Source organism: Lonchura striata, chromosome 15 (assembly GCF_046129695.1).
Source record: "Lonchura striata isolate bLonStr1 chromosome 15, bLonStr1.mat, whole genome shotgun sequence".
In the NCBI taxonomy this organism is placed as follows: domain Eukaryota; kingdom Metazoa; phylum Chordata; class Aves; order Passeriformes; family Estrildidae; genus Lonchura; species Lonchura striata.
In genome coordinates this window covers 6273485-6296069 of record NC_134617.1, presented here as the reverse complement: position 1 = coordinate 6296069, position 22585 = coordinate 6273485, and the positions used below count along the sequence as shown (strand labels likewise).

At 55.5% G+C, this 22585-nt stretch overlaps 1 protein-coding gene across 1 annotated transcript; it reads left to right on the top strand.

Annotated features, from left to right (window-relative positions):
• The first annotated feature begins 346 nt into the window (after nt 1–346).
• Nucleotides 347–21126, top strand: NDST1 (N-deacetylase and N-sulfotransferase 1). Its single transcript, XM_021552172.2, has 15 exons — nt 347–407; nt 11564–12470; nt 13010–13492; nt 13701–13788; nt 14011–14165; nt 15172–15357; nt 15724–15852; nt 16009–16191; nt 16522–16618; nt 16764–16887; nt 17025–17199; nt 17406–17576; nt 18411–18520; nt 19258–19360; nt 19466–21126. The coding sequence occupies exons 2-15, from the start codon at nt 11961–11963 to the stop codon at nt 19583–19585; spliced, it is 2634 nt and encodes an 877-aa protein (XP_021407847.1). The 5' UTR covers nt 347–407; nt 11564–11960; the 3' UTR covers nt 19586–21126.
• The last annotated feature ends 1459 nt before the right edge of the window (nt 21127–22585 follow it).

The following is a 22585-nucleotide window of genomic DNA, read 5'->3' as shown; positions in this document are numbered from 1 at the left end:
CTGGGCCGTACCCTTTGGACACCCCACCGTGTTCATCCCAGGAAACAGTGGGAATGTGGGGGCCTGGTGAGAGCATCGCCGAGCACGGCGATCATCACAGCACCGCGGGCAGGGGATCTGAGCCCTCCCGCCGGGGACTACCGCTGGGCTCACGGTCACGCCGGGGCCGGAGGGGGCGAGGAGCGGGGGCTGCGCTGGCAGGGCACGTGGGGCGGGGGCAGCCCCGAGCCCCGCGCGGCCCCGGCCCAGCCCCGGCCCAGCCGAGCCGCGGAGCCCCGGGGCGGTGCTGGCGGGGGCGGCGCCTGCCCGGGCGGCGGGCGGGACGCGCCGAGCGGGGCCGGGCCGGCGGGGCGGGCGGCGGCGGCCTGGCGGAGCGGAGCGGAGCGGAGCGGGCCCGGCGGCGGCAGGTACGGCCCGAGCGGGGCGGCGGCGCGGACAAAGGGCGGGCGGGGGAGCGGCGGGCGGCAGCGCGGGCCGGGCCCGCCGGGCCTCGCACCGCCCCGGCCGGGCTGCGCCGGGGGCCGGCCCGCCGGGTCCTCCCGGCCCCCCGCCCGGCCCCGCGGCGGAACGGCCCGGTGCCCTCGGGAGGAGCCGCCCCGGGCGGAGCGGGGGTCCGGCGGGGAGCCTCCCCCCCGAGCCGCCCCGCGGCCCCGCCGGGCCGAGGGGGTCTCGCCGCGCGGGGCTCGGGGGAGGCGGCGAGGCCGCGCTCCGCCGCTCCCGGGCCCCGCCGAGGAGCAGTCGAGGCCAGGCTGCAGCACGGTGCCGGGCGCGGGCTGCTGGGCCTGGGGCGTCCCCGCTCGCGAGGAGTGCGAGTGGTGTACCTAAACCCGTGCAGGACCAGGGAGCCGGGGCAGCGCGGCCAGGACACCTGGAGGTGCACACCTTGCGCATGGCACGGCTTGCCCAGCCTGGCTGGCGTTCCTGTGCAGCGCCTCACCACCCCCTCTTGAAGAGGTCCTGGCATTTTCTCCCCCGCTGGTGAGCTCCTGGGCCTCTCATGCATAACTGTGTGTATTATCTCCCCAAGTCTTTTGGGTTTACCTCTACCACCGCACAGGCGGGCTGTCCCTTGCAGATGGGGTCACCCCTGATGCCCAGCGGCACAGAAGCCACACCAGCTTGGGCGACCTTTGGCATCACCTGGAAGACTTTGCTTCCCATCCAGGCTGGTGCTCCCTCCCAGCACTGCAGTCATATCCCAGCACCGGGACTCTTGCATCTCGTGATCGAAGCCAGCTGCTGCCACAGCACACCGTGGGGATGGCTGTCTTCCCACTAACGGTGCTTGCAGGGTTGGGAAACCGGCGCCTTGCAGTGCCCCTTTGTCACCGGCAGCCTTGGAACAGCAGCTCTTCCTGCAGCAAAGCAGCACCTTTGTTACTCACATCTCGACAGTGGTTTTTACTGGGCTGGGCTGGTGAAGATGGGGAGGTGAGCAGCCCTGTGCCTGCTCCCCTCAGCTGCACATGGGGACCACAGCTGAGGAAGCTGTCCTTTTCCAAATAAAACAAGCAGGACAAATTCAATAGGAAATAAGTTCCTCTCTTCTGAGTGAACTTGCCGTGGGTGGAGAAGAAGGAAATTGAACAATAGAAAAAACGTGAGGAACTTGATATGGAAGGAAAATAAACCCCAATGCTGGTGCCCTCTGGCAAAGTGGCCGAGCATCTTCCCTTTCCCTGTGTCAGTTTTCATTTTGGACAAGGATAGTGAAGGCAAAGCTCATGTTTCCCAGTGCCCCTCCAGGCCTGGGGCATCCATGTGTGGGTATGGGGAAGCCAGGACTACCCCATGCCACCCATTATGGTCACCTCACCCAGCCCCAGTACATGCCATGACACCCCATCAGGTGTAGCCACCCAGATTTGCCCCTTCCAACCTGGAGCTGCTGGTATAGGACACGGATGCTGGTGGGGAAGGTCACGCATGCAAAGCCCTTCCCGCTTCCTGTGCCTTTGGGAAGCTGGTGGGTCTGATATGATTTTGTATGGTTTTGGAAAATCCATGCCATCAGCATACTGACTTTTCCTGACAGATTGTTTTGGGTTTTTCCCCCCTTCCTGTGTTTCTCTGACAGTACTGTAGAACAGGACATATTTAATACGCTGTTGGTGGTAATTTAAACTGAAGGAAGACGACACCTCATAAGTCAAAACCCAGGCTGGAATGAAGAGGGAATGATTAATACTTTCTTCAATAGTGTGTCATGGTGAAGTATGGCATAGTCGAGTGTGTCCCTGCTGCAGAGTGTCACCATCAGCACCTGCTTTTATAAGCAGGTTTGATTTTGGGATATTTCTGAGTGCTGGGCTGAGGATGGAGGGCTGTGGTCTCACCAAGTTTCCCATCTTGGCCAGCTTCTGACTGCATGCTGGAGATGGAGCTGCTCTCTTGGCTCTTTGTACTCTGGGGCAGAGTCATGGATGGTTTTGCTTAAAAGGTTGGTTTTTTTGGTTTGTTTTTTTTTTTTTTTTTTTTTTTTTTTGTGTAATTCTGCCTTCTAGATGTACCTTAATGAGTTGTGGTTCTATTTTTGGCTGTTGAGGTAGAGCTTGCCAGAGTAAGGTTAGGACTCCAGACAAGAAAAGCAAGATACTGTGTTTCTATGTCTTGTATTTGCTTCATGGCCTCAGAGGACCGGGGCTTCCAGTCTGTCTCACTGATGTTTCCAGCCCTTCCAACTTCAGGAACTTGTGACATCCCTTGACTTCCCTGTGTGTTTTAGGCTGAGGTGGTGGCATTGCTTTGTGCCATGTCACATGTATGCTGGTGGTATTGGAGCTTGACACAGGGGCAGGAGGACCTGGGTGGAGGGAAAATGGGATGCTGCTTCCTTGGAGACCATCCTGCTTGCCTTGGGGGCTGTGCCTGGTCTGCAGGTGCCAGTGGGAGCTGGTGCCCCCTGTGCCCACTTTGTCCCCAGGTGTGGAGGAGTAGGACAGCCCTTGTGCTGACCCCTGGAAGGGCTGGATGAGTCACACCCTGCAGACACGGAGAGATGGTGGCCTGAGATTATGATTCATGTTGTTTTCCTGCAAAAGCCACCAGCTGTAATGGCAGAGCTTGCAGAAGGTTAATCAATATTGAGCTGTAAATCCCATATGTGACTGTGGCTGTCAGCAGGGGGCTGCACCTGGGGGCGCATTGGTTCCCATGTCCTCCCCAAAACCAGCAGGACCTTGCTGCAGCCTTTTGCCCCCAGAATGGGACACGATCCTTTGCACTATCTTCAGGTTGCATAAGCCTTCCTAAAGGGATCAAGTGATTCCTAAATGGGAGGTATCCCAAGAGGAATTGCCCTGATATTTATGTGTGGGCATGTCCTGAGCTCAGCCCTGCTACTGGTCTGGTCAGAGCAGTGGAATTGGAGATTGTCTTGGAGAGGTCAAGACTCTTTTCTAGGACCTCTGTCCTGTTGTCCTGCTTCTGCCAGGGAACCCAAAATATCTTGGAATTTACATTCACTGATGTAAAGCAGGGAAGAAATGTCTCCTGTCTCTGAGCTTGGGCATGTTGAGGGTTGGATGTACAGTGAGGATGTCCAGCTCAGCTCCCTCTGCCACACGGGGAGATGTGTGTCTCACCCCGAAGCTCTAGGTATGCTTAGGAAGGATGGCAGTCCCTAGAATATTGCTGCTCCTCAGGGAGCCTGCTGCCCTCCTGGCTCTGCTTCCCATGTATTGGCAAAACCCAGATTCCTGGGTGCAGGTATCCAGATACAAAGCTACAAGCAGTAGCCTTTTAGCTATTTGTCAGCACCCCACCAAGTATTCCCCTTCCTTCCCAACACTGTCTGCATCTTCACAGCCTTGTACAGCTCTGCAGCCCCAGGGCTTGGAGCTCTTAAAGAAAGAGGATGCATTAAAAAGTGTTAACCACAGTTCTGAAGTATGGCTGTGAGTGCTATCAATACCTGGACAGGTGGCTCAGGCCATTTTCAGTCTCCTCCATCGGCCTTGATCCATCCCTTGCTGTGCTGGTGCACTGCTGGTCTCATGGATTTGCGTCAGAGAGTGGGATTGAGGCCAGGAGGGAAGGAGCTGGTGCAGGTGGGGCATGACAGGTTGGTTCCCCAAGCATTTTCTTGCCTTGGAGCCCCTGCAGAGGAGAAGGAGAGCACAGGGCTGATGCTAGAGCAGAAACAAAACCAAAGCAACATACTTTCCCTGGACATACCATTATGTTCCTGCAGCCTCAGACCTGGATCTGGAAATGGGAGAGGCAAGAGGCAGCTCAGATGCCAGTTGCTGTGCTCGTTGGGGGCAAGTGTGGCCTTTGCCAGTGCTGTTCTAAAGGCTGAAAACAAAACAAATCTTGCAAGTGTCCCCTGTGTCTGTTCCTGCTCCCTGTATTTTCCCTGGGCTGCTGAGCCTTGCAGCCTCTGGTACATTTTAAGGGTGACAAAGTTTACATGCAGAGGTAATGTCTTTTATTAGCCTAACTAATACCTTTAGGAAAAAACAGATGCGCTCTTGGGCCTGAGAAATGCCTGCGCGGCCAAAATGTGTCGCTTTTTCCAACTGTGTCCATTGGTCTAATAAAAGATCTGACCTCCAGCCTGTCCCGGCCATGACCTTGGAGCATGCTGGCCCTGAAGCGTCCTGCCTGTGCGTCAGTGTGTGCTGCCCAGCCCTTCCCAAAGGATCTGCCACCCCGGGAGCCATGGCAGGAGCACACCCACGTCACACAGGGGCTGCTCTGACCTCCAGTTCAATACTGGCTGCCAGACCTGGCCCTGCGGGTGCTTTGGGCTCCTGGCAGACTGCAGGGAAGTGGAGGTCAGAGGCAGCTCAGCAAAGCACTGGGGCACCAGGCAGGATGGATGTGGTCTGACAGGAGCATCCCGGGGAGCCCCTGGGAGGAGGGAGCAGCTCCATCCTTGCAGGGATTTCTCTGGAATGTGGGCACTGGCAGGGCGGTCGGTTGCTCTGTGTGAGCTGGTTCATGCTGTGGTTTTATGGATTCTGCTTGCAAAACTGCTGGTTTGGGGCCAGGTTAGCACTCGCAGGGCAGCCTGTGCTCCCCAGAACAGCTGGCAGGATGGCTCTGCTCTCTACCAACTTGGGAAGCTGTCAAGAAAAGGAAGCAGCTGGCCCATCCCGTGGGGCTGGCAGTGCTGCCGTGGCTGAGCACAGGGAATCGCTGCTGCCTCAAGGCTCTCTGAGATCCAATGTCACCCTCACACTCATGGCAGGACCAGCATCTCTGCAGGAAAAGTCCGACCAAGACAAGTGTCAGAGGCAGCAAAAGGTGGCATCAAGGGGATTTCAGTCCGTGTTTTTTGGGTAGGAGTCCTCATGCGACCCGCTTGTGAGAGGGCAGGCTGCCACTCCAGTGAATATAAAAATGTGTGTGAGATTATTTTCCCCTCATCCTTTTCCTTTTTAAAATACTTGGGATTCAGACCCTGATTATCCAGAAAGGCTCTTGGGTGCTTGGAAAGCCACAGGAACCGACACGGCACATTTTGAAGCAGGAAAACCCAATTCATTGAGTGGATGTTTTCCCCCTGCGAACCCACTTAAAATTCATAGAGAGTTTTGTTGGTAAGAACCTGTTTCAATTAACAGACAAAAGAAACTCTCCTCGTTAAGCTCCTCTTTCAATTAGGGTTTGGGAGAATTCCCCAAGCTCTGCTCTGACTGTTCCCAAGGATTCAAGGACAAAAAATCCCCCTGACGAAGAGTCACCTGTGAAGGGCTTCAGCTTTTTTGGGGGACTGCAGTGGCACAACCCAAACCATAACCTGGCTGTGGGGTGTTGGGGTGTTTTGATGGTCTGGTGTTGGGGATCATCAGTGCTGAGAGATCAGCTGCCCAACCCTAGTGTCCCTGGGGCATAGGAAAACTAATGACTGCTGCTAATTGCTGGCCTAATTTGTGGAGGAGACTGATTTCATGTGGGTATTGGGAGATTGTGAGGTGCTCTTCCAGATCAGGATGCTGAGGACAAGGAGGGTGGGATCCTGGGTGCTCTGCAGAGGATTCCTCTACAGCCTCACTGATGGGGCTGGGGTACCCTGGGGCTGGAGAACGGGGTTGGGAGATGGGGATTAGCGGGGACAGGACCTTGGGATGTGGGTTTGAGATGTGGGGTTTGCTAGAAACCCACCAGTTGGGCTTACCAGCTGCTCTGCATGAGAAGTTTTAATCATAGGCTTTCAGAAATCTAACCCAGTTTTTAGGGATTTAGATTTTTTTAAAAAAATATTCAGGTTTTTTCTCCCCTAAAAATTCAGCATATACATGTCACACACACAGAACCTTGCTTTTTCATCCCTCTGCAGGCAATGAGCTGTTCTCATGATTGTTTTTTTGAAGAAAACCTGAGAAAAACATGACTTTTATCTTTTGCACTAAAACTGAAGTGCTAACAGGGCTTTGTGGGTGAAAAAATGCCTCTTCCAAGAGCTGGACACTTTGACTAAAAATAAATTTTTAAAAGTGAAAATTCTTACCCACTTTCACTGGTCTCATTGCTTATATTGGTTTCTTTCCCCCAGGAACAGGAAGGTGGTGGGCAGGCAAAGCCAGAGGTTTATTTCCAGAGCAGAGTGATGTGTCAAGGGAAGCTTGATTTAGCAATCCAGGTGAATGATCCAACTGCTCTTTTCTGACCAGGCTCTATAAATCAGATCTTAACAAAAAAGAGCTGAGAAAAAGGGAGGATTTTCCTGCTGAGGTCCTCCTGGGGTGGAAATTCTCCAGACTTTATAAATCATGGATGAGTTTTCCTGATACTCCCTTGTGTTTGGTCTGTGCATGAAGGGGAGAAGCCGAGCAGGTGGGTTTGCAGTGGGAGCAGCACCAGGGGCTGCCTGTCACTGCCTGTCCCAGGGTCAGCTGCTGGGGCTGCCCTTGTCCATTTTTAACTTGGCACCTCTTGGGCACTGGTGGGAGGCTGGTGTCCTCAGGAAAGGAGCACTGGGATTGTCCCTCTCCCAGAGCAGGGTGTTTTTCTCCCTGGTAGGTTATAACTACTGTTTGCAAAGCACTTAAGCAGCCTGTGTAATCTACTACTAAGATACTCCTTATCTGGCATTACAAAGCCTCTGGCAAGTGGGTGACTGGGACAAGCTCCTTTCTGCTCCTCTGTGTCCTTCTCTGTGTTTTCCCCTCTCTGTCTGCTCCACATGCCTCTCCCCTGCCCAGACACCCAGGCTTTGCAGCTTGGCAAGAGGCAAATGGATGTTCCTACAGCTGTCCAAGTCTCTTGGGCCCATCCTAAAGGCTCATCCAGGCTGTCAGGAAGTGGGGTTCACCAGGAAAAAACTCTTGGTTTAGCAGTGGCTGAAGTTTTTATGCTGAGTTTCTCTTTCTGTGCTGCTATGGCTTCATCTCCTGTGGCACAGGGATTATGCCCCAGCTCCAGGAGCATCCTGGTGGGATCATCACACCCCCATGCACCACAATAGAGGAGATCATCTCCTGCTTGTACCTTCTTTTGGTCAGTGGGTCCAGCTGTGGCTGGGGAGGAAGGAGGTAGGGACAGGGACAGACAGTGGTCCTTCACACCCTGAGATAGCTCTTTTCCTTTGCCAGTGTTCCCAGCTGTCTGCAGATATTTCCAGTCATAGCTGGGATCACTGTCATTTAGAGCTGATAAAGGCTGTGGTGCAGAGGTGGGTGTTTAAAGGCCATTTTTTCATGCCAGTTACTTTTTCATTTTCAAAGCAACCTCCCCTGTCTTGAGCTTGCAGTTGTCTCTTGAATAATGTGATGGCATTAATCTCCTCTCTAAGGACGTGCTTAGCTCAGTGGTTTTAGATCTGTAGCCCTCTAAATATTACCAGTGAGTGAAGGGGATTCCCTCTAGAGGGAACTTAAACCTATTAATAATAATTTGGCTGCCTTTTGTGCATTTTTTACAGGTAGTGCTGGTTCCCAGGGCTGCAGGGCACCACTTGGTCATTGCTGGGGATGCTGGTGAGGGTGTCTAAGGTGTGGGGGAGACAGAAGGTGGGGTTGGATGAGCACTATCCACATGCTTGGGGCCTGAGTCCCAGCCTGGCCAAATTTAGACCTTCCAGTAGCCTTTTGCTTTCAAGTGGGAGGTACAGCAGATGTGTAGGTGGGGCTGATCCATCCACATTCCCTGCAGTGGTCAGAGAGGGGAAGGGAAGTGTTGGAGCAAGCAGGAGTGATTGCAAATCGCTGAGCTGTGCAATGCAATTTAGCATCCTGTCTCTAAATCCTCCTCCATCCATGCTTAACCCCCAGGGCTGGCTTGCATGGAGAAGTGGAGCTGGCATGGTGGTGAGGAGGTGATTAATCAGCAGTGGTGGGTCTGTCCCTGCAGTGATGAGGAGTAAGAAGCAGGGATGCCCACCCAAAGAGTGCCAACAGGAGAGAAGCAGGGTGACCCATCTGGCTGTGATGTTTTGGATGTGGCTTCATCTCTGTGGGTTGAATGGGGGAGATTTGGGAGCTATGAGAATTGGAGACCAAGGTTCTTGCACAAAATCTTGGAGTGTCTTCTGCATGACAGTGGATGACTGCTCCTCCCCTTCCACCCTTTTCAAAGTGGTACCAGGGAAATGTGTGAGCGATTTCTTTGCTCTGTCACACCCGTGGTTTTGAGCTCACCTCTTGTTTCTGAGCTGTGGGCTTGGGACAGTTGATTTATCCAACAGATGGGACTTGTGAACTGCCTGATCTTCACTGCTTGCACCTGCAGCCAGACATATTCCACCCCCCAATAAATCAAACCCTGTGGTGATTGTCTTTTGGGATCGCTGACCCTTCCCCATCCTCCGGATCTGTTTGCACTTCCTTGCTTATATTCAATCCTTCCATTGCATCCCTGCAAAATCTCACTAGTATTTAAAGGAAGAGTGCTGTAAGCCACTAATGGAGATGGTTTCATTCCCTCTCGTCCCTTCTGGTGCCTCCCTGCCTTTCTGGGGTGCAGTGGTACCCCAGACAGCATTTGTGGAAAATAACTCTGGGCAGGGGGAAACCACCATCCCCAAACTGCACCAGGGGGTGTGTTTTGAAAAGCTTTTCAAACATTTTTCCCTTCCTCCTGCAGCTGTCTTAGATTTGAAAAGTAAAGGGCTTCCCTGTCCCCTGGTTGCGCTCCCTGCCTGGCCTGGGGTCGGATCTGGCTCCGCAGGGCGCTCCGGGCTCCCAGCCACGCCGGGAAGCTGCTTGGATGCTGATTGTGTTTGTCAGGGCAGCCGGATTAAGAGCACAGTGGCTAAGCCTCCTCACTGAGCCTCCTCTCTAGAGGAGTCTGTGCCAGGGCATTGCTCAGAGACCCACGAGAAAAGAGCATTTTCCAGGGCTCTTTCTCCCGGGCTCCTTGGTGTGCAGCTGTGGCTGAGCACCTGCCCAGTGATGGGAGCCTGCCAGCACCAGTTTTGGGGGCTTGAGGTCTGTGTGTGAGACTCAGGCTGACATTTCCAGCTGGTGCCTTTTAAATAATCACTGTGGTTTTAAAAGGCACCTTAGCAGCATCTAAAAATCAGGTTAAAAGGAAGTTTGACCCCGGCTGTCACCTTGCCAGCTCTTGTGGTTTTTTAAATTTTACCATCTTATTTCCGTTTTTGTTTTAGAAAAGCTGTTGGTCTCAAGGACTTGTGTTGTGCTTTTGGGCATGAACATGCTTCCTTCTCTGGCAATGAGCTATCAGCTCTCCCACCACTGCCGGGGCTGTGCAGGGGTTTGCTGGGCAGGATGCAGCACCCACTTGCACAGGGAAAGCCCTGGGCAGGAGCATCCCCACCCTGCAGCATCGCGCCAAAGCCCTTGGCATCCTCCCCATGGAGGGTTTGCTCTGGCAGTGAACTGGCAGAGCAGGATTCCTGCCTGCTTCCTGCCACACTGGCAGTGCTTGGGGCGGGATGCTGCTTATCCCAGCCCCAGCTCACACCTGGCTGCTCCGTGGTCCAGCGCTGGCCCCCTGCCTGGGCAGGACTTGACGTGGCAGCCTGGGGAGACTCAGCCAGAGTCTGGCCCGAGATGCTGTCTCCAAAGCCTGGTCATTAAGTACCAGTAATTAAAAGCTCTTAGGAGAGAATGGACTAATGAAGCGCCCTTGAAAATGGCAGGTGATGTAGATGCAGAGCCCTCTTCCCTGTTTCATGGAGGGTGGAGCAAGGATGGATGCACAGTCCTGTCCATCAGCTGATGGCTCTGGCACTTGGCATCAAACCCACTGCTGCCATTTACCCCTTTCACTGTGGGAATGCAGCTGCCAGCACCTGCTGCTCCTGGCAGATGAAAGAAATGGAAAGGGAGTGGGAGCTGGATAATGAATTTCCAGCTCTCTGCGTCCCTAGGCAGGGAGATACAGGGAAGCCCTCCTCAGCACAAGCACATCCCTAAAGTCAACAGACCTAGAGAAGTGCCCTGTCCCAAAACTCCAGGGGGGCTGTTGTCTCAGGGATGCTGGAGGGTCAGAAGGAGTGAGGTGGAACGGAACAGACAAGACACCCCTCAGGGGGGCTAAGGAGAAAAGGTGCGTCTCTCTTGGTCGTGCCTGGAGATCATCCATGTGCACAAAGATAAATTACAAATCAGTAAACCCAGGTGTTCCACCATGCCCAGCACAGCCAACAAGGGGAGGTTGTTGGTGTGTCCTGGAGATGGTGAAGGAGGAGACAGTGATGGAGGCTAGAAGGAGACTGGCTGCCAGCAGCACCTACAGCGTCCTGGCTGAAGCAGTGCCATGTTGGCAGGGTTGGGAAGCACTGCCTGGAGCAGGAGTTGCTGCTGGGAAGGGCAGGGATGACAGGATTACCCTGCCAAGCCCCAGCCTATAATCCATAGTGCCGCTCAGCCAGCCACGTTTAATCCTGTTAGGAGCCCGGCTGGTGTTAGCAGCGAGGGTGCTCAGCCACAATGCTGGCAGGGCACGGGGAGCTCTCCCTGGGAGGAGCAGGGACTCCTGCCCTTGTCCCCAACACTGGTATTGAGTCTGAGGTCAGTGATGTGAGTCACTGCTTTTCCTTAGACACATTGGCCTCATCAGTCTGTTCCCTAGTTGGCTTCACCTTCTGGCAAACAGTGCTTATTGTTTTCTTTTTTCAGACGAGCCTTTCACAGGCAAGACAGAAATACTCCCAAGGTCCCTTTGGCTCCACGTGGACACTCCTGCATTCCCATCTCGGTGACCTTGGCTGGCAGCTCCTGGCTTGGCCTTGAGCCACCCAGCTGGCGGACTCCCCGTGTCCCTCCCGTGTCCCTCCCTGCCAGCCGAGCTGGGCCTTGGGGCTCAGACCACCCCTCATTCTCCTCAGCAGAGTGCAGCTCCTGCTGGGCATGGGGAAGAAAGGGGCTGCTTCTCCAGCTGCTTGAGGTACCAGAGATTCACAGGGGGCTGGGGGCTCCCCTCCATAGCACCTGGTGATGCACCTGCACTCCAGGCGCACCCACAGCTGGGATACCCTGGCACGGCTGCGTGCCGCACTCTGCTGCATCCCTGGTGCCACAGCATTCTTGTGGCAAGCCCTGGCACGCCAGCGAGCTTGTGAGGACTGTGCTGGGGCCGTCAGGCTGGCAGAAATAACAGCGGCAGGTTGGCACTGTCCCTGCCCTCTCATCCCACCTCTGTCCCTCAGGGCACCGTGTGGAGCCGGGGAAGCAGAGATCCGCCATGCCCACATCCCCACCGCGATCCGCGCCGAGGCCGCCCGCCGCCCCCTCGCCCTGCTGAGGCCATGGAGCTGCTGCTGCTGCTGCTGCTGCCACCATCACCACAGGAATTTTGGCTCGGCGAGGGGACTCTTGGTGCCTCTGCCATGGTGACATGAAGCAGACGGCGAGGGACGTCGGACTGCTGGAGGGGAGAGAGCCTGCACAGGCAGCCTGCTAATATTTTAATTTATTAGTAGTTTTCAATTTGATTTTACCTGATTTTTTTGTTAGTTGGTTGCTTGCTTCTACCCCTCCCCGGGGCTTTTGAGGGGAGGGGGCGGGCAGGGGAGAGGGACCCCACCTCACCCAGCGGATGCAAGGATGACTGTGCTGGCCAGGGCCCGGCGGGGTATCTGGCAGCTCTCTCCGCAGGTGGTGTTGCTCCTGCTCTTTGCCTTCTGCCTGCTCAGTGTTTTCGTCTCTGCTTATTATTTATATGGGTGGAAAAGGGGCTTGGAGCCCTCTGGGGACGTGGCAGCGCCGGACTGTGACGAGCCCAAGGTGGCCCCTTCCCGCTTGCTGCCACTGAAGACCCTCAAGGTGGCTGACTCCTCCCGCACGGACCCTTTGGTGCTGGTCTTCGTGGAGAGCCTCTACTCCCAGCTGGGCCAGGAGATTGTGGCCATTTTGGAGTCGAGTCGCTTCAAATACAGGACAGAGATTGCCCCAGGGAAGGGGGACATGCCTACGCTGACCGACAAGGACCGGGGACGCTTTGCGCTCATCATCTACGAGAACATCCTCAAGTATGTCAACCTGGATGCCTGGAACCGGGAGCTGCTGGACAAGTACTGCGTGGAGTATGGCGTGGGCATCATCGGCTTCTTCAAGGTAAGGGGGTACCTGGGGCAAACCAAGATCCAGATGTGAGCCCTGGTGTCCTGCTGCCCCACCGAGATTTTGCTCTCCCCATGCTTTCTACAAGCAGTGTGAGTTGGTGTGGGGCACAGGCTTCTAGCAGAGGACACCATCTTAGCTCTCTCCCTTTGGAAGGGCTGTGTGGCCTTTGGAGATTTTGAGGCAAAATAAGCCCACTTCTGAGATTAGTCCAGCTGTTTTTAGGACTTGTTTTCCAGCAGTGACCCTTGCTGGGGTTTGCCAAAAGCATGAACAGATATTTTGCTCAGCAGCCCTTTTCCTGCCCAGGGCTTCTAGCCTTGGGGCCCTTTGCACATAGGACATGAGCAGGACTGGATGTGTGAGGGGGATGGGAGCACCCCATCCTCCAGAGAGGAAGGGGAGAGCCCAGAACCTGGATCTCAAGGGGTGGTGAGCTACTGCCTCTGTTGCCGTGGCTGTTGGTATTCCTTGTGAGCCCCTGACTTGTCCCCAATGTCCCATCTCCTGTAGCTCCAATTTTCTCCATGCAGGCCAATGAGAACAGCCTTCTGAGTGCCCAGCTGAAGGGCTTCCCACTTTTCCTCCACTCCAACCTGGCGCTGAAGGACTGCAGCATCAACCCCAAGTCTCCCCTGCTCTACATCACACGGCCCAGTGAGGTGGAGAAGGGTGTGCTCCCTGGGGAGGACTGGACTGTCTTCCAGTCCAACCACTCCACCTACGAGCCCGTCCTCCTGGCCAAGACCAAGTCAGCTGAGTCCATCCCGCACATGAGCGTGGACGCTGCGCTGCACACCACTGTGATGCAGGACCTGGGCCTCCACGATGGCATCCAGAGGGTGCTTTTTGGCAACAACCTCAACTTCTGGCTGCACAAGTTGGTCTTTGTGGACTCTGTCTCCTTCCTGACGGGCAAGAGGTTGTCTCTGCCCCTTGACCGCTACATCCTTGTGGACATCGATGACATCTTTGTGGGCAAGGAGGGCACACGCATGAAGGTGGAAGATGTCAAGGTGTGTCTGTGCTCTCCTGGCTGGGTGGGCAGGGCTGGACACTTGTGCTTGCTCAGGGATGCTCCAGAGATGAGTTTCCTGCCCTCAGAGTCTCCCATGTCCCTCTGAGAGTGCTTTGCAGAGGGGCAGGGACATTGGTGCCCTGATGTGGCAGCTATCCCTGAGGCCACATGCTGAGGACACCTCGCTTTCTCTCCCCTTCTCCCAGGCACTGTTTGACACACAGAATGAGCTGCGCACCCACATCCCGAACTTCACCTTCAACCTGGGATACTCAGGGAAATTCTTCCACACAGGTGAGGAGGGCAAGGGCACCACTTCTCCTGTGGGTGCTGTACCGCTGGTGCTGGGGCACCAGTTGGTGCTCAGAGAGGGTGCTGTCAGGGCTGTAGGAGAGTCCACAGACAACCCACCCTATTCTTCCATCCCTTGGCCACCAAGAGGGGCTGCCCTCCCCCTGCCCCAGCTGCTCATACAGCTCTCTGTGCTCAGTGGTGACAGCAAGTGTCATGCCACAGGTACTGATGCTGAGGACGAGGGTGATGACCTGCTGCTGTCCTACGTGAAGGAGTTCTGGTGGTTCCCCCACATGTGGAGCCACATGCAGCCTCACCTCTTCCACAACCAGTCGGTTCTTGCCGAGCAGATGACCTTAAACAAGAAATTTGCTGTCGTGAGTAAGATGCTTCTGGTGGGATTGCTTGTGATGAGGGGAAGATGGTAGAAAAGGAGCAAAGAAGATTCCAGCAAGCCCTGCTTGCTGGAGCAGAGGGACCTGGTCGTGTCCCCCATGTTGCAGCCGTGTGGGTAAATCCATTTATGCTCTAGTACCTAGAGCTAGAGGATTTATCTGCAGCAGCCAACTTGTTGCTGTGGCAGTGAGCTGCCCCAGTGGCTGTTCAAGGGGAGACTCTGTCCTGCAGCCGTGCTCACCTGGCCTGGCCCAGCCCCGTGGGCATTCAGAGGTGCAGCCCAGGGGGATGCTCAGCCTGGCACGGTGTGAGTCTGTGCTGGGTGATGATGAGGGGTCCTGGAGCCGTGGCTGTGCTGGGAGGCTCCAGCTGTTGGAAACTCCCTCTACAGGCTGAACTGTCAGGGACATAGTTGGTTGTAAAGGCAGGCTCTGACCTTCAGTTTGGTCTTGGGCTGTCCTTTATGTGGTACTGACACAGTTCATGCTGTGATTGACTGACAGCTGTCTTGAGTCCAAACTGGTAAAGCCAGACTTATTAATTCTGGTTCCTTTGGCCTAAGAGAAGCATCTTCAACCTAACTTGAATTGTGCTTAATTAGAGAGAGACCAGGCCTTTCCTACTTAGGATGGGCAGTGTTCCAGCTCAGAATTTCCTGGCTGTTTTGTATCTACTGATACAAACCAATCTGCAGACCTATATAGCTGTATCTCCTCATTCTTCACACAACAGCTTGCCTGTGGCGGTTCTGTGGGTGACATGAGGATGGTCTGAATGAAGCAGAGGAGTGGTTGTCCACCCAGCATGGCTGCTCCTGGGCTGCCTTTTGTGGAGACAGCCAGGCTTAAGAGAGGATGCAGAGGCACAGCCTTGCCCTGCTTGCTCTACAGAGGCACAACTAAACAGTTTGTAGCTGGGACTTGAGAGGGATTGGTTTGTGATTTTGGGGTCTCCACAGTCAGCCATTCCATGCTCTCTTCTCTGCAGGAGCATGGCATCCCCACTGACATGGGGTACGCTGTGGCCCCCCACCACTCGGGCGTGTACCCTGTGCACGTGCAGCTGTACGAGGCTTGGAAGCAGGTTTGGTCCATCAGGGTGACGAGCACGGAGGAATATCCACACCTGAAACCCGCTCGCTACCGCCGCGGCTTCATCCACAACGGCATCATGGTGAGCGCTGGGCTTTGTCTCTGGGCTTTCTCTTCTGCTGCCTCCCCCACCAAAACCAGAACTTCGGGATGTGGTTTCTGTGCAGCTCCAGTTTGAGGGGGTTGTTCCCCCTTGCTCATCCTGCATGGGTGAAGCTTGTTTGAGGACAGTTTTTGGTGTTTCCATCTGTCCACATCCTTCCCTTCTGTGTATGGATTAAAGTCAAGAGTGCTGAGGGGCAGTGGAACTGGAGGGGCTGAGGTCAGATTCCCCCTTTTTTTGGGAAGGAAAGGAGACCCAGCTCTCAAAGCCTGGAGGAGGCCATGTGGCCATTTTATTGCCCTGGCTCTTCCACCTGTTCCATCCATATCTTTTTTCCTGCCCCAGGTACTCCCCCGGCAAACCTGTGGCCTGTTCACACACACCATTTTCTACAATGAATACCCTGGTGGCTCCAGTGAGCTGGACAAAATCATCAATGGGGGTGAACTGTTCCTGACTGTCCTCCTGAACCCTGTAAGTACTGCCCAGGGAGAGCCAGGCAGACATCTTGCAGAGCTGTCCTGGCAGTGCTGCGGGAGATGGCCCAGTGTCCTCAGTCAGGGTGGGGCTGTTTGTGGGATGGCTGCTGGGTGAAGCTCCACTAACCCCTGCTCTGTCCTCCGGCTTCAGATCAGCATCTTCATGACCCATCTGTCCAACTATGGCAACGACCGCCTGGGCTTGTACACCTTCAAGCACCTGGTCCGCTTCCTCAACTCCTGGACCAACTTGAAGCTGCAGACATTGCCTCCTGTGCAGCTGGCACAGAAATACTTCCAGATCTTTTCTGAGGAGAAGGACCCACTGTGGCAGGTACCCCTGTGCCTATAATAGGGGAAGTGACCCTTTTCATTGTGCTGGGAGAGGGTACTGGGGTATAGCTGGTCCTGCTTTGAGCCTCAGGCAGCTTCCAGGCTGAATTTCTTTCTGGTTCCCTGGGTAAGCCATGGTTTTTCACCTCTCACTGGTTCTGCAGGCAGTGCCAGAGAGGGGTTTGTCCTGTAGACCTGGAGATAAGCCCAGTCTGTGTCCTGCCTGCTGAGCAGGGTGGCCTCTCCTGTGTCTGCTCAGGCTGGAGGGGCTGGGCAGTGGTCAGGTCCCGTCCAGGCTGCTCTGTCTCTGATCCTCCACACTGTGTTTCAGGATCCCTGTGAAGACAAACGACACAAGGACATTTGGTCCAAAGAAAAGACCTGTGACCGATTCCCAAAGCTTCTCATCATTGGGCCTCAAAAAACAGGTGCTTCCCTTCACCTTCAGTTCTGTGAGCATGCTAGGAGGCTTGACAGGACCTCCCAAAGAGCCTTTGTCAGCCCTCCTGCTCTGAAGCAGAGCTTGGAGGGAGGTTTGGCCTGTGTCAACTCCCTCTTTCTGTCTGTCCAAAGGAACAACTGCCCTTTATCTCTTCCTGGGGATGCACCCGGACCTGAGCAGCAACTACCCCAGCTCAGAGACCTTTGAGGAGATACAGTTCTTCAATGGACACAACTATCACAAGGGCATCGACTGGTGGGTCTCTGCAGAGTGGGGACTGTGCTGGGAGTGCCCATAACTCCCTTCTGAGTGTCTGCGATGTCACCTGTGAGGGCGGTGCTGGGGCCATCTTGTGGTGCCTGTCTGCCAGCCTCACACTGTGCCTCCCCCAGGTACATGGAATTCTTCCCCATCCCCTCCAACACCACCTCTGACTTCTACTTTGAGAAAAGTGCCAACTACTTTGACTCTGAAGTGGCTCCCCGGCGAGCTGCAGCCCTGCTGTCCAAGGCCAAAATCATCACCATCCTCATCAACCCTGCAGATCGAGCCTACTCCTGGTATCAGGTCAGCCTCTGCCTCTCCCCTGGGTTGGGCAGTCCTGTGGGACAGTGGGCTTGGTTTGGGATGTGGGGTGACTGTGGATGCCGTGCCAGCTGGCTGAACGCGATGCGTGAGGATGTGTCACGGTGTCCTGGGAGCCACTCACCTCGTGGGCAGCCCAGGATTTGGGTTAACCCTGGGGACAAACCTGCCTTGCTCCTGCCTGACAGCACCAGCGAGCTCACGACGACCTGGTTGCCCTGAAGTACACCTTCCACGAGGTGATCACGGCGGGGCCCGAGGCCGCCCCGAAGCTGCGGGCGCTGCAGAGCCGCTGCCTGGTGCCCGGCTGGTACGCCACCCACATCGAGCGCTGGCTCAACAGCTACCATGCCAACCAGGTAGGCATGGCAGCACCCCAGCCCTACCTGGCAGCCCTCACCCAAGCAAGGATGTGGGGGAAAGAGATCTTGGATCCAAGGTTTGCCGTGGAGCTGTTCCCGTGGGAGCTGTTCTTCTTACACCCTACAAACTATGGGGAGAGGAGTAAAAGTACTTGGAGAAGGGGCAGAGGAGAGGTGCTGTGCAAGAAGGGGACCTGGTGGTGGATAACACATGAAGATGGCCTTGTGTGGGTTGTCACAGCAGGGTTCAGAGGGAGTGGGGGCAGAAGGCTCTGGGTGGCTCTGCAGGGTCACCCAACACTCACCCTCACTCTTGGCCACAGACCCCTGGGGCTGCCCTGTCTGGTGTCACCATGGCATCGAACAGGACAAAAATAGCAGGTGAAGCTTCCCATAGTTCAAGCTGTCTGCAGGGAAAATGGGAGCTGGATGCCAGCCCTGCTGTGACCCACACAGTGCAGCACTGCTGGAGAGTATGGGATCAATCCCTGAATGATTTTTCCACTGTTGATTAACCTTATAAAGTCTTATTAGTTGCCTGCTGCTAGTGTAATTGCTGTGTTGCAATCCCAGCTGCCTGGGGTTGGGTAGCCCTAAGCAGAAGCTCTGATGTTGTCCTGGGTGGGTCCTGGCCCTGACTTTAGTTGTATTTCATTTTCCAACATCCAGTGTAAGGGAGCACCAGGGCACATTGGTATTTAGCAGGTGTCCTTGTGCAGGGTGGGGGCAGATTTGGCTCCTAGATGACCAAAGGTGTGGTAAAGGTGTCCTCTTGCCTCGGGAGAGCAGGGCTGGGAGCCAGTGACACCTCACCCCTCTTGCTCCCTGCAGATCCTGGTGCTGGATGGCAAACTGCTCCGAACAGAACCCGCCAAAGTGATGGACACAGTCCAGAAATTCCTCGGCGTGACCAACTTCATTGATTATCACAAGACCCTGGCGTGAGTCCTTCCCTCACCTTCTCCTTCCTCCACCCTGCCATTGCTCCCATGCAGTGTGTTGCCCTGGGGATGCCCAGCACTGTCCCAGAGCAGCCCCCAGCCCTGGGCCTCTCCACAGAGCTGCTGTTGAGTTTGGTGAGGCTGAGCTTTCACCTGAGACTTACCTGGACATTACAGTGAGGTCACTCCAGGCAGCCCAAGAGCAGCCCTGAGCTCCTGGAGCAGATTTCAGGAGTGCATTTGTGACACAGATTATGGTAATGAGCCCTCCATCTCTTCGTAAATGCTTGAGAGCAGTTTCTGGCTGTGTGGCACTTCTGCAGGTGTCACCTTGCTCTGAGCTTTCCATTAAACCCCACTGTGGGAAGCCTCCAGAGCTCCTAGAGAAATAATAATTTACCTCTGCCAGGGCTTGCCTATGTAGGTGTCCACCGAGGTGCTATGGGGCACTTGGGGGCATCCAGGGGCAAAAGTGAGACAGAAAATGGTAATTAAACCCAGATAGACTGTGCTCCCTCAACAGGGCAATGAATGAGCCTTGGTGGACTGCTTATTGCACAGCTGCAGGGGGAACCTGTTGTACCAGGGGGTTGATGACAAGTTGTTAGCTGGGTTGTGGATTCCAGAGGTGGAGAAGTGCCCTGTGCAGGCTGGACAGCAGTGGGACCTTCTGGACAGGATGTCCATGGAAGGTGTGAGGAGTATAAGAGGGCTGAGGCAGAGCTCTCACTTTGCAGGTTTGATCCAAAGAAAGGATTCTGGTGCCAGCTTTTGGATGGAGGGAAAACAAAATGCTTGGGAAAGAGCAAAGGGAGGAAGTACCCTGAGATGGATTCAGATGTGAGTATGCAGAAATTCTCCTGGGCTGGTGCTGAGCAGGGCTGTGCTGGGGTGGTGATCCCCAGGCTGGTCCCCCTGACGCTCCTCTCTGCTCTCCCCTTGCAGTCACGCTCCTTCCTGCGGGACTATTACAGGGACCATAACATAGAGCTCTCCAAGCTCCTCTACAAAATGGGGCAGACTTTACCCACCTGGCTGCGGGAGGAGCTGCAGAGCACCAGGTAGCTGCTGCTGCCCCCCCCAGCAATACCTGAGTGGGGCTGGCCCTGTGCCAGCAGGACCTTCTCAGCAATACCTGGCCTTGGAGGGGACCCCAGGAGCACACAGCATCACTGGAGGCTTGGAGGGGATCCCCAGGAGCATATGGCTGCACCAGAGGCTTGGAGAGGACCCCCAGGAGCACAGGGCTCCACTGGAGGCTGTCTGAGCAGTGATCCGACTCTGCAATCACTGTGCTCCCACATCTCTGCCTGTCCCACACCTGTATCTCTTTCATTTTATTTTTCCTTTTTAATTCCTCGTCCCTTCCCACCCTGCTCTGGCATAGGGAAGTGGCACAGATTCCCCCTTTCTCTGCTCAAAATGGGTTCCAACTGCCTTGGGCCTGAGGGCAGAACCAGAGCTGTCCCTCACTTTCTGGTTTGAGGGTTGAGGAGCTGTTCTGGGTGCACTGGTGGTGACTTTGCTGAGCTGGAGCAGAGGGATGGAGCTGGTGGAGGGAGACCCAAAGAAGAGAGGAAGACAGACCCACTCCTGCCATCAGCCCCATGGCAGGAAACAGGAGAGTTTGCTGGATTCCCCCAGCACCTACTTGGAAAAGCTGAGAACAAGGTGGATTTTTCTTTCAAAGACTGGGGCATCATTTGTTTTGTCATCTCTGTCATCATATTCCAGCTCCTCAACCTCTGGCTCCCCTCCATGGGCAATGTGGTGTGAATGTGGCCTAGCAGGAGAAGGGGCTGGCAGGCTGATCTGGGCAGACTGGTCCCAGTATGCTCATGACCCCCAAGCCCTTCCTGCACTCTTGTACACATGTGGTGTTTCCTGTGGTAAAGCCAAGTGGTGCCCAGCACACCCTGGCATGGAGGAGAGCTCAAGGACAGAACAGACATTGGGATAACGGCAATCAGAAGAATGCTGAGAACTTCAAACTTCTTGAATATTAAAAACAAAAGTATTTTAATAATGTTGGGTTTTACGGGGTGGAGGGGGGGGTGTTAATTTGGTTCCCATTTTGCAGGGAGGTGTTTTTCTTCAGTGCCAGAATTTGTACCTAAACCCCGAGGGTTTTACATGGTCTCTGTGGTGGTTAGACGTGACATGGACAAAGGTCAGTGGGGAAATGGGACAATTTCCCAGTGGGAGACACATCTTTGTACCAGTGGTGCCGTACAGAGCTGCAGCCTCTCCCACGCCCTGGGGTTGTTGGCAGAGGAGGCTGAGCCGTCATGAGTTATCGGGATAAGCGCCCACATTTCCCTTGGATGGGGATGCCCGTGGGATGTGGGATGGCAGCGGTTCCACGGCAGGGATGGGTGCAGCAAAGCCCAGGTGCTGCCCGAGCGGGGCCAGGGCAGTGGGGTGAATGTTTCACTTCCCACGTGAGGGTCCCCGCTGGCAGCAGCGTTCCCACCTGGATGTTCCACAGGAGCCCCTGTAGCCACATGTGGGGCCATGGGGGCTGTGCTGGAGGAGGCTCCCAAGCACTGGTTTAAGGTCCTGTTGAACCAACTGCTAATAAATGGGGGGGCTCTGGTTTTATTTGCTGTTGTTGCCTGTGTCTCTCCTCGCTGGCATGACCCAGTCCTGCCCCTGGGGGTCCTGGCTGCCTTTGGGCCCATTTTTGGGGGGTTTAGGAAGGGGTATGTGGGAGCAGCTCTCCATGCACGAGGTGGCAGCAGCTCTCCAGTGCTGGATCCATTCACGCTGCACAGCGCCCGCAGCCTCCTCCTCCCGGGACAGCATCCAGCACCGACTGCCTTAGCGCTGGGGAGGGACTGGGGGGCCGGGGGGTCCCTGCTTACCTTCTGCCCCCTGCCCCATTATCCATTCCCTGCCTGCCCGCCCGTCTGCTGCCTCCCCGCTGCCTTCTGCTGCCCGGCCCCTGCGGAGCGCTGCAGGAAACCAAGACGGAGCCTAATTAATCCCAGACGGGTTTGTTTGAACCTGTCGGAGTGACAAATGATGTGTGGTGCCGGATGGAGGAGGGGGCGCTGGAGGGGGAGATCTGGGGGGAACGATGGAGCTGCTTGCCCAGAAGAGGAGGCTGCTAATTCCCGGCCGTGCTGGAGCACATCCTCGTGTCCCCAAGCCCAGGAAGAAACAGTGTCAGGGGCTGGCCTCCAGCCCCAGATGATGTGCAAGGAAACCTCCATCTGTCCCAGGTGGACCCAGCTGGTGCTCAAACTTCGTCCTGAATTAATTGTTTGTTAATTAAAAGGATCATAAGCACAGTTCAGCCCCATGCCATGGCCATGGGGTGCCTGGGAGTATGAAAAGGTCTCTGCCCTCCCACAGCCACAGGAGAGCCCTGTGTGAGGGTGGATGTGTTCCCCTTGCCTGTCACCCGCCTTGGCACCTGTGATGTTTACTAGCTTCTGCCAAAAATGTGCAAAGTTGGCAAAATCCTTTCTGGGCTGAGCAAGGGCCAGAGGCTGGACAGCTGCAGCCAGCAGGGCCCGAGGAGCAGTGGGACCCCAAAGCTTCCCTGCCTGGGGCTTTTACCCTCACTGCCCCTGGACTGCAGGGCTTGCTGGGCTGTCCCTGCTGCAGCCTTGTCCTGAAGCCTCCTAGCAGAGACCCCGAGGCAGCCCCTGCCCAGCTCTGAGTTTCCATGAGCTGCATGGGGCAGTGGGTGGCAGTCAGCAGCCTCCTGGGATTCCCAGAGGAGCAGTTGAGGATAGTCCTGGCAGCCCCAGCCTGCAGGCAGGACCACAGTGGCCATGGTGAGGGCTGGCTTTCCAGCCCACAAACTGCTGTGGGGTTGGGTCCATCCCTGATGGCTGCGTTCTGTACCTTGATTCGTCCTGCAGCGTGCCCTGACGTGTCCTGTATCCTCGTCCTGACACATCCCATCTCCATGCCCCAACATGTGCTGTATCCTCCTGGCTGTTGGGGACGTGCCAGTGAATCCCTGCTGGAAATGTCTGCAGGAGGGATATGGGACCCAGCTGTGCCTGGGCTGCTCTTCCCATGGGGTCAGGGAGTGCTGGTCATGCCACAGCC

Coding starts and splice junctions, on each gene's coding strand:
- NDST1 (XM_021552172.2), top strand. CDS start 11,961: ATGACTGTGCTGGCCAGGGCCCGGCGGGGTATCTGGCAGCTCTCTCCG. Junction 16,888..17,024: donor TATCACAAGGGCATCGACTG/GTGGGTCTCTGC, acceptor TGCCTCCCCCAG/GTACATGGAATTCTTCCCCA. Junction 19,361..19,465: donor ACCCTGAGATGGATTCAGAT/GTGAGTATGCAG, acceptor CTCCCCTTGCAG/TCACGCTCCTTCCTGCGGGA.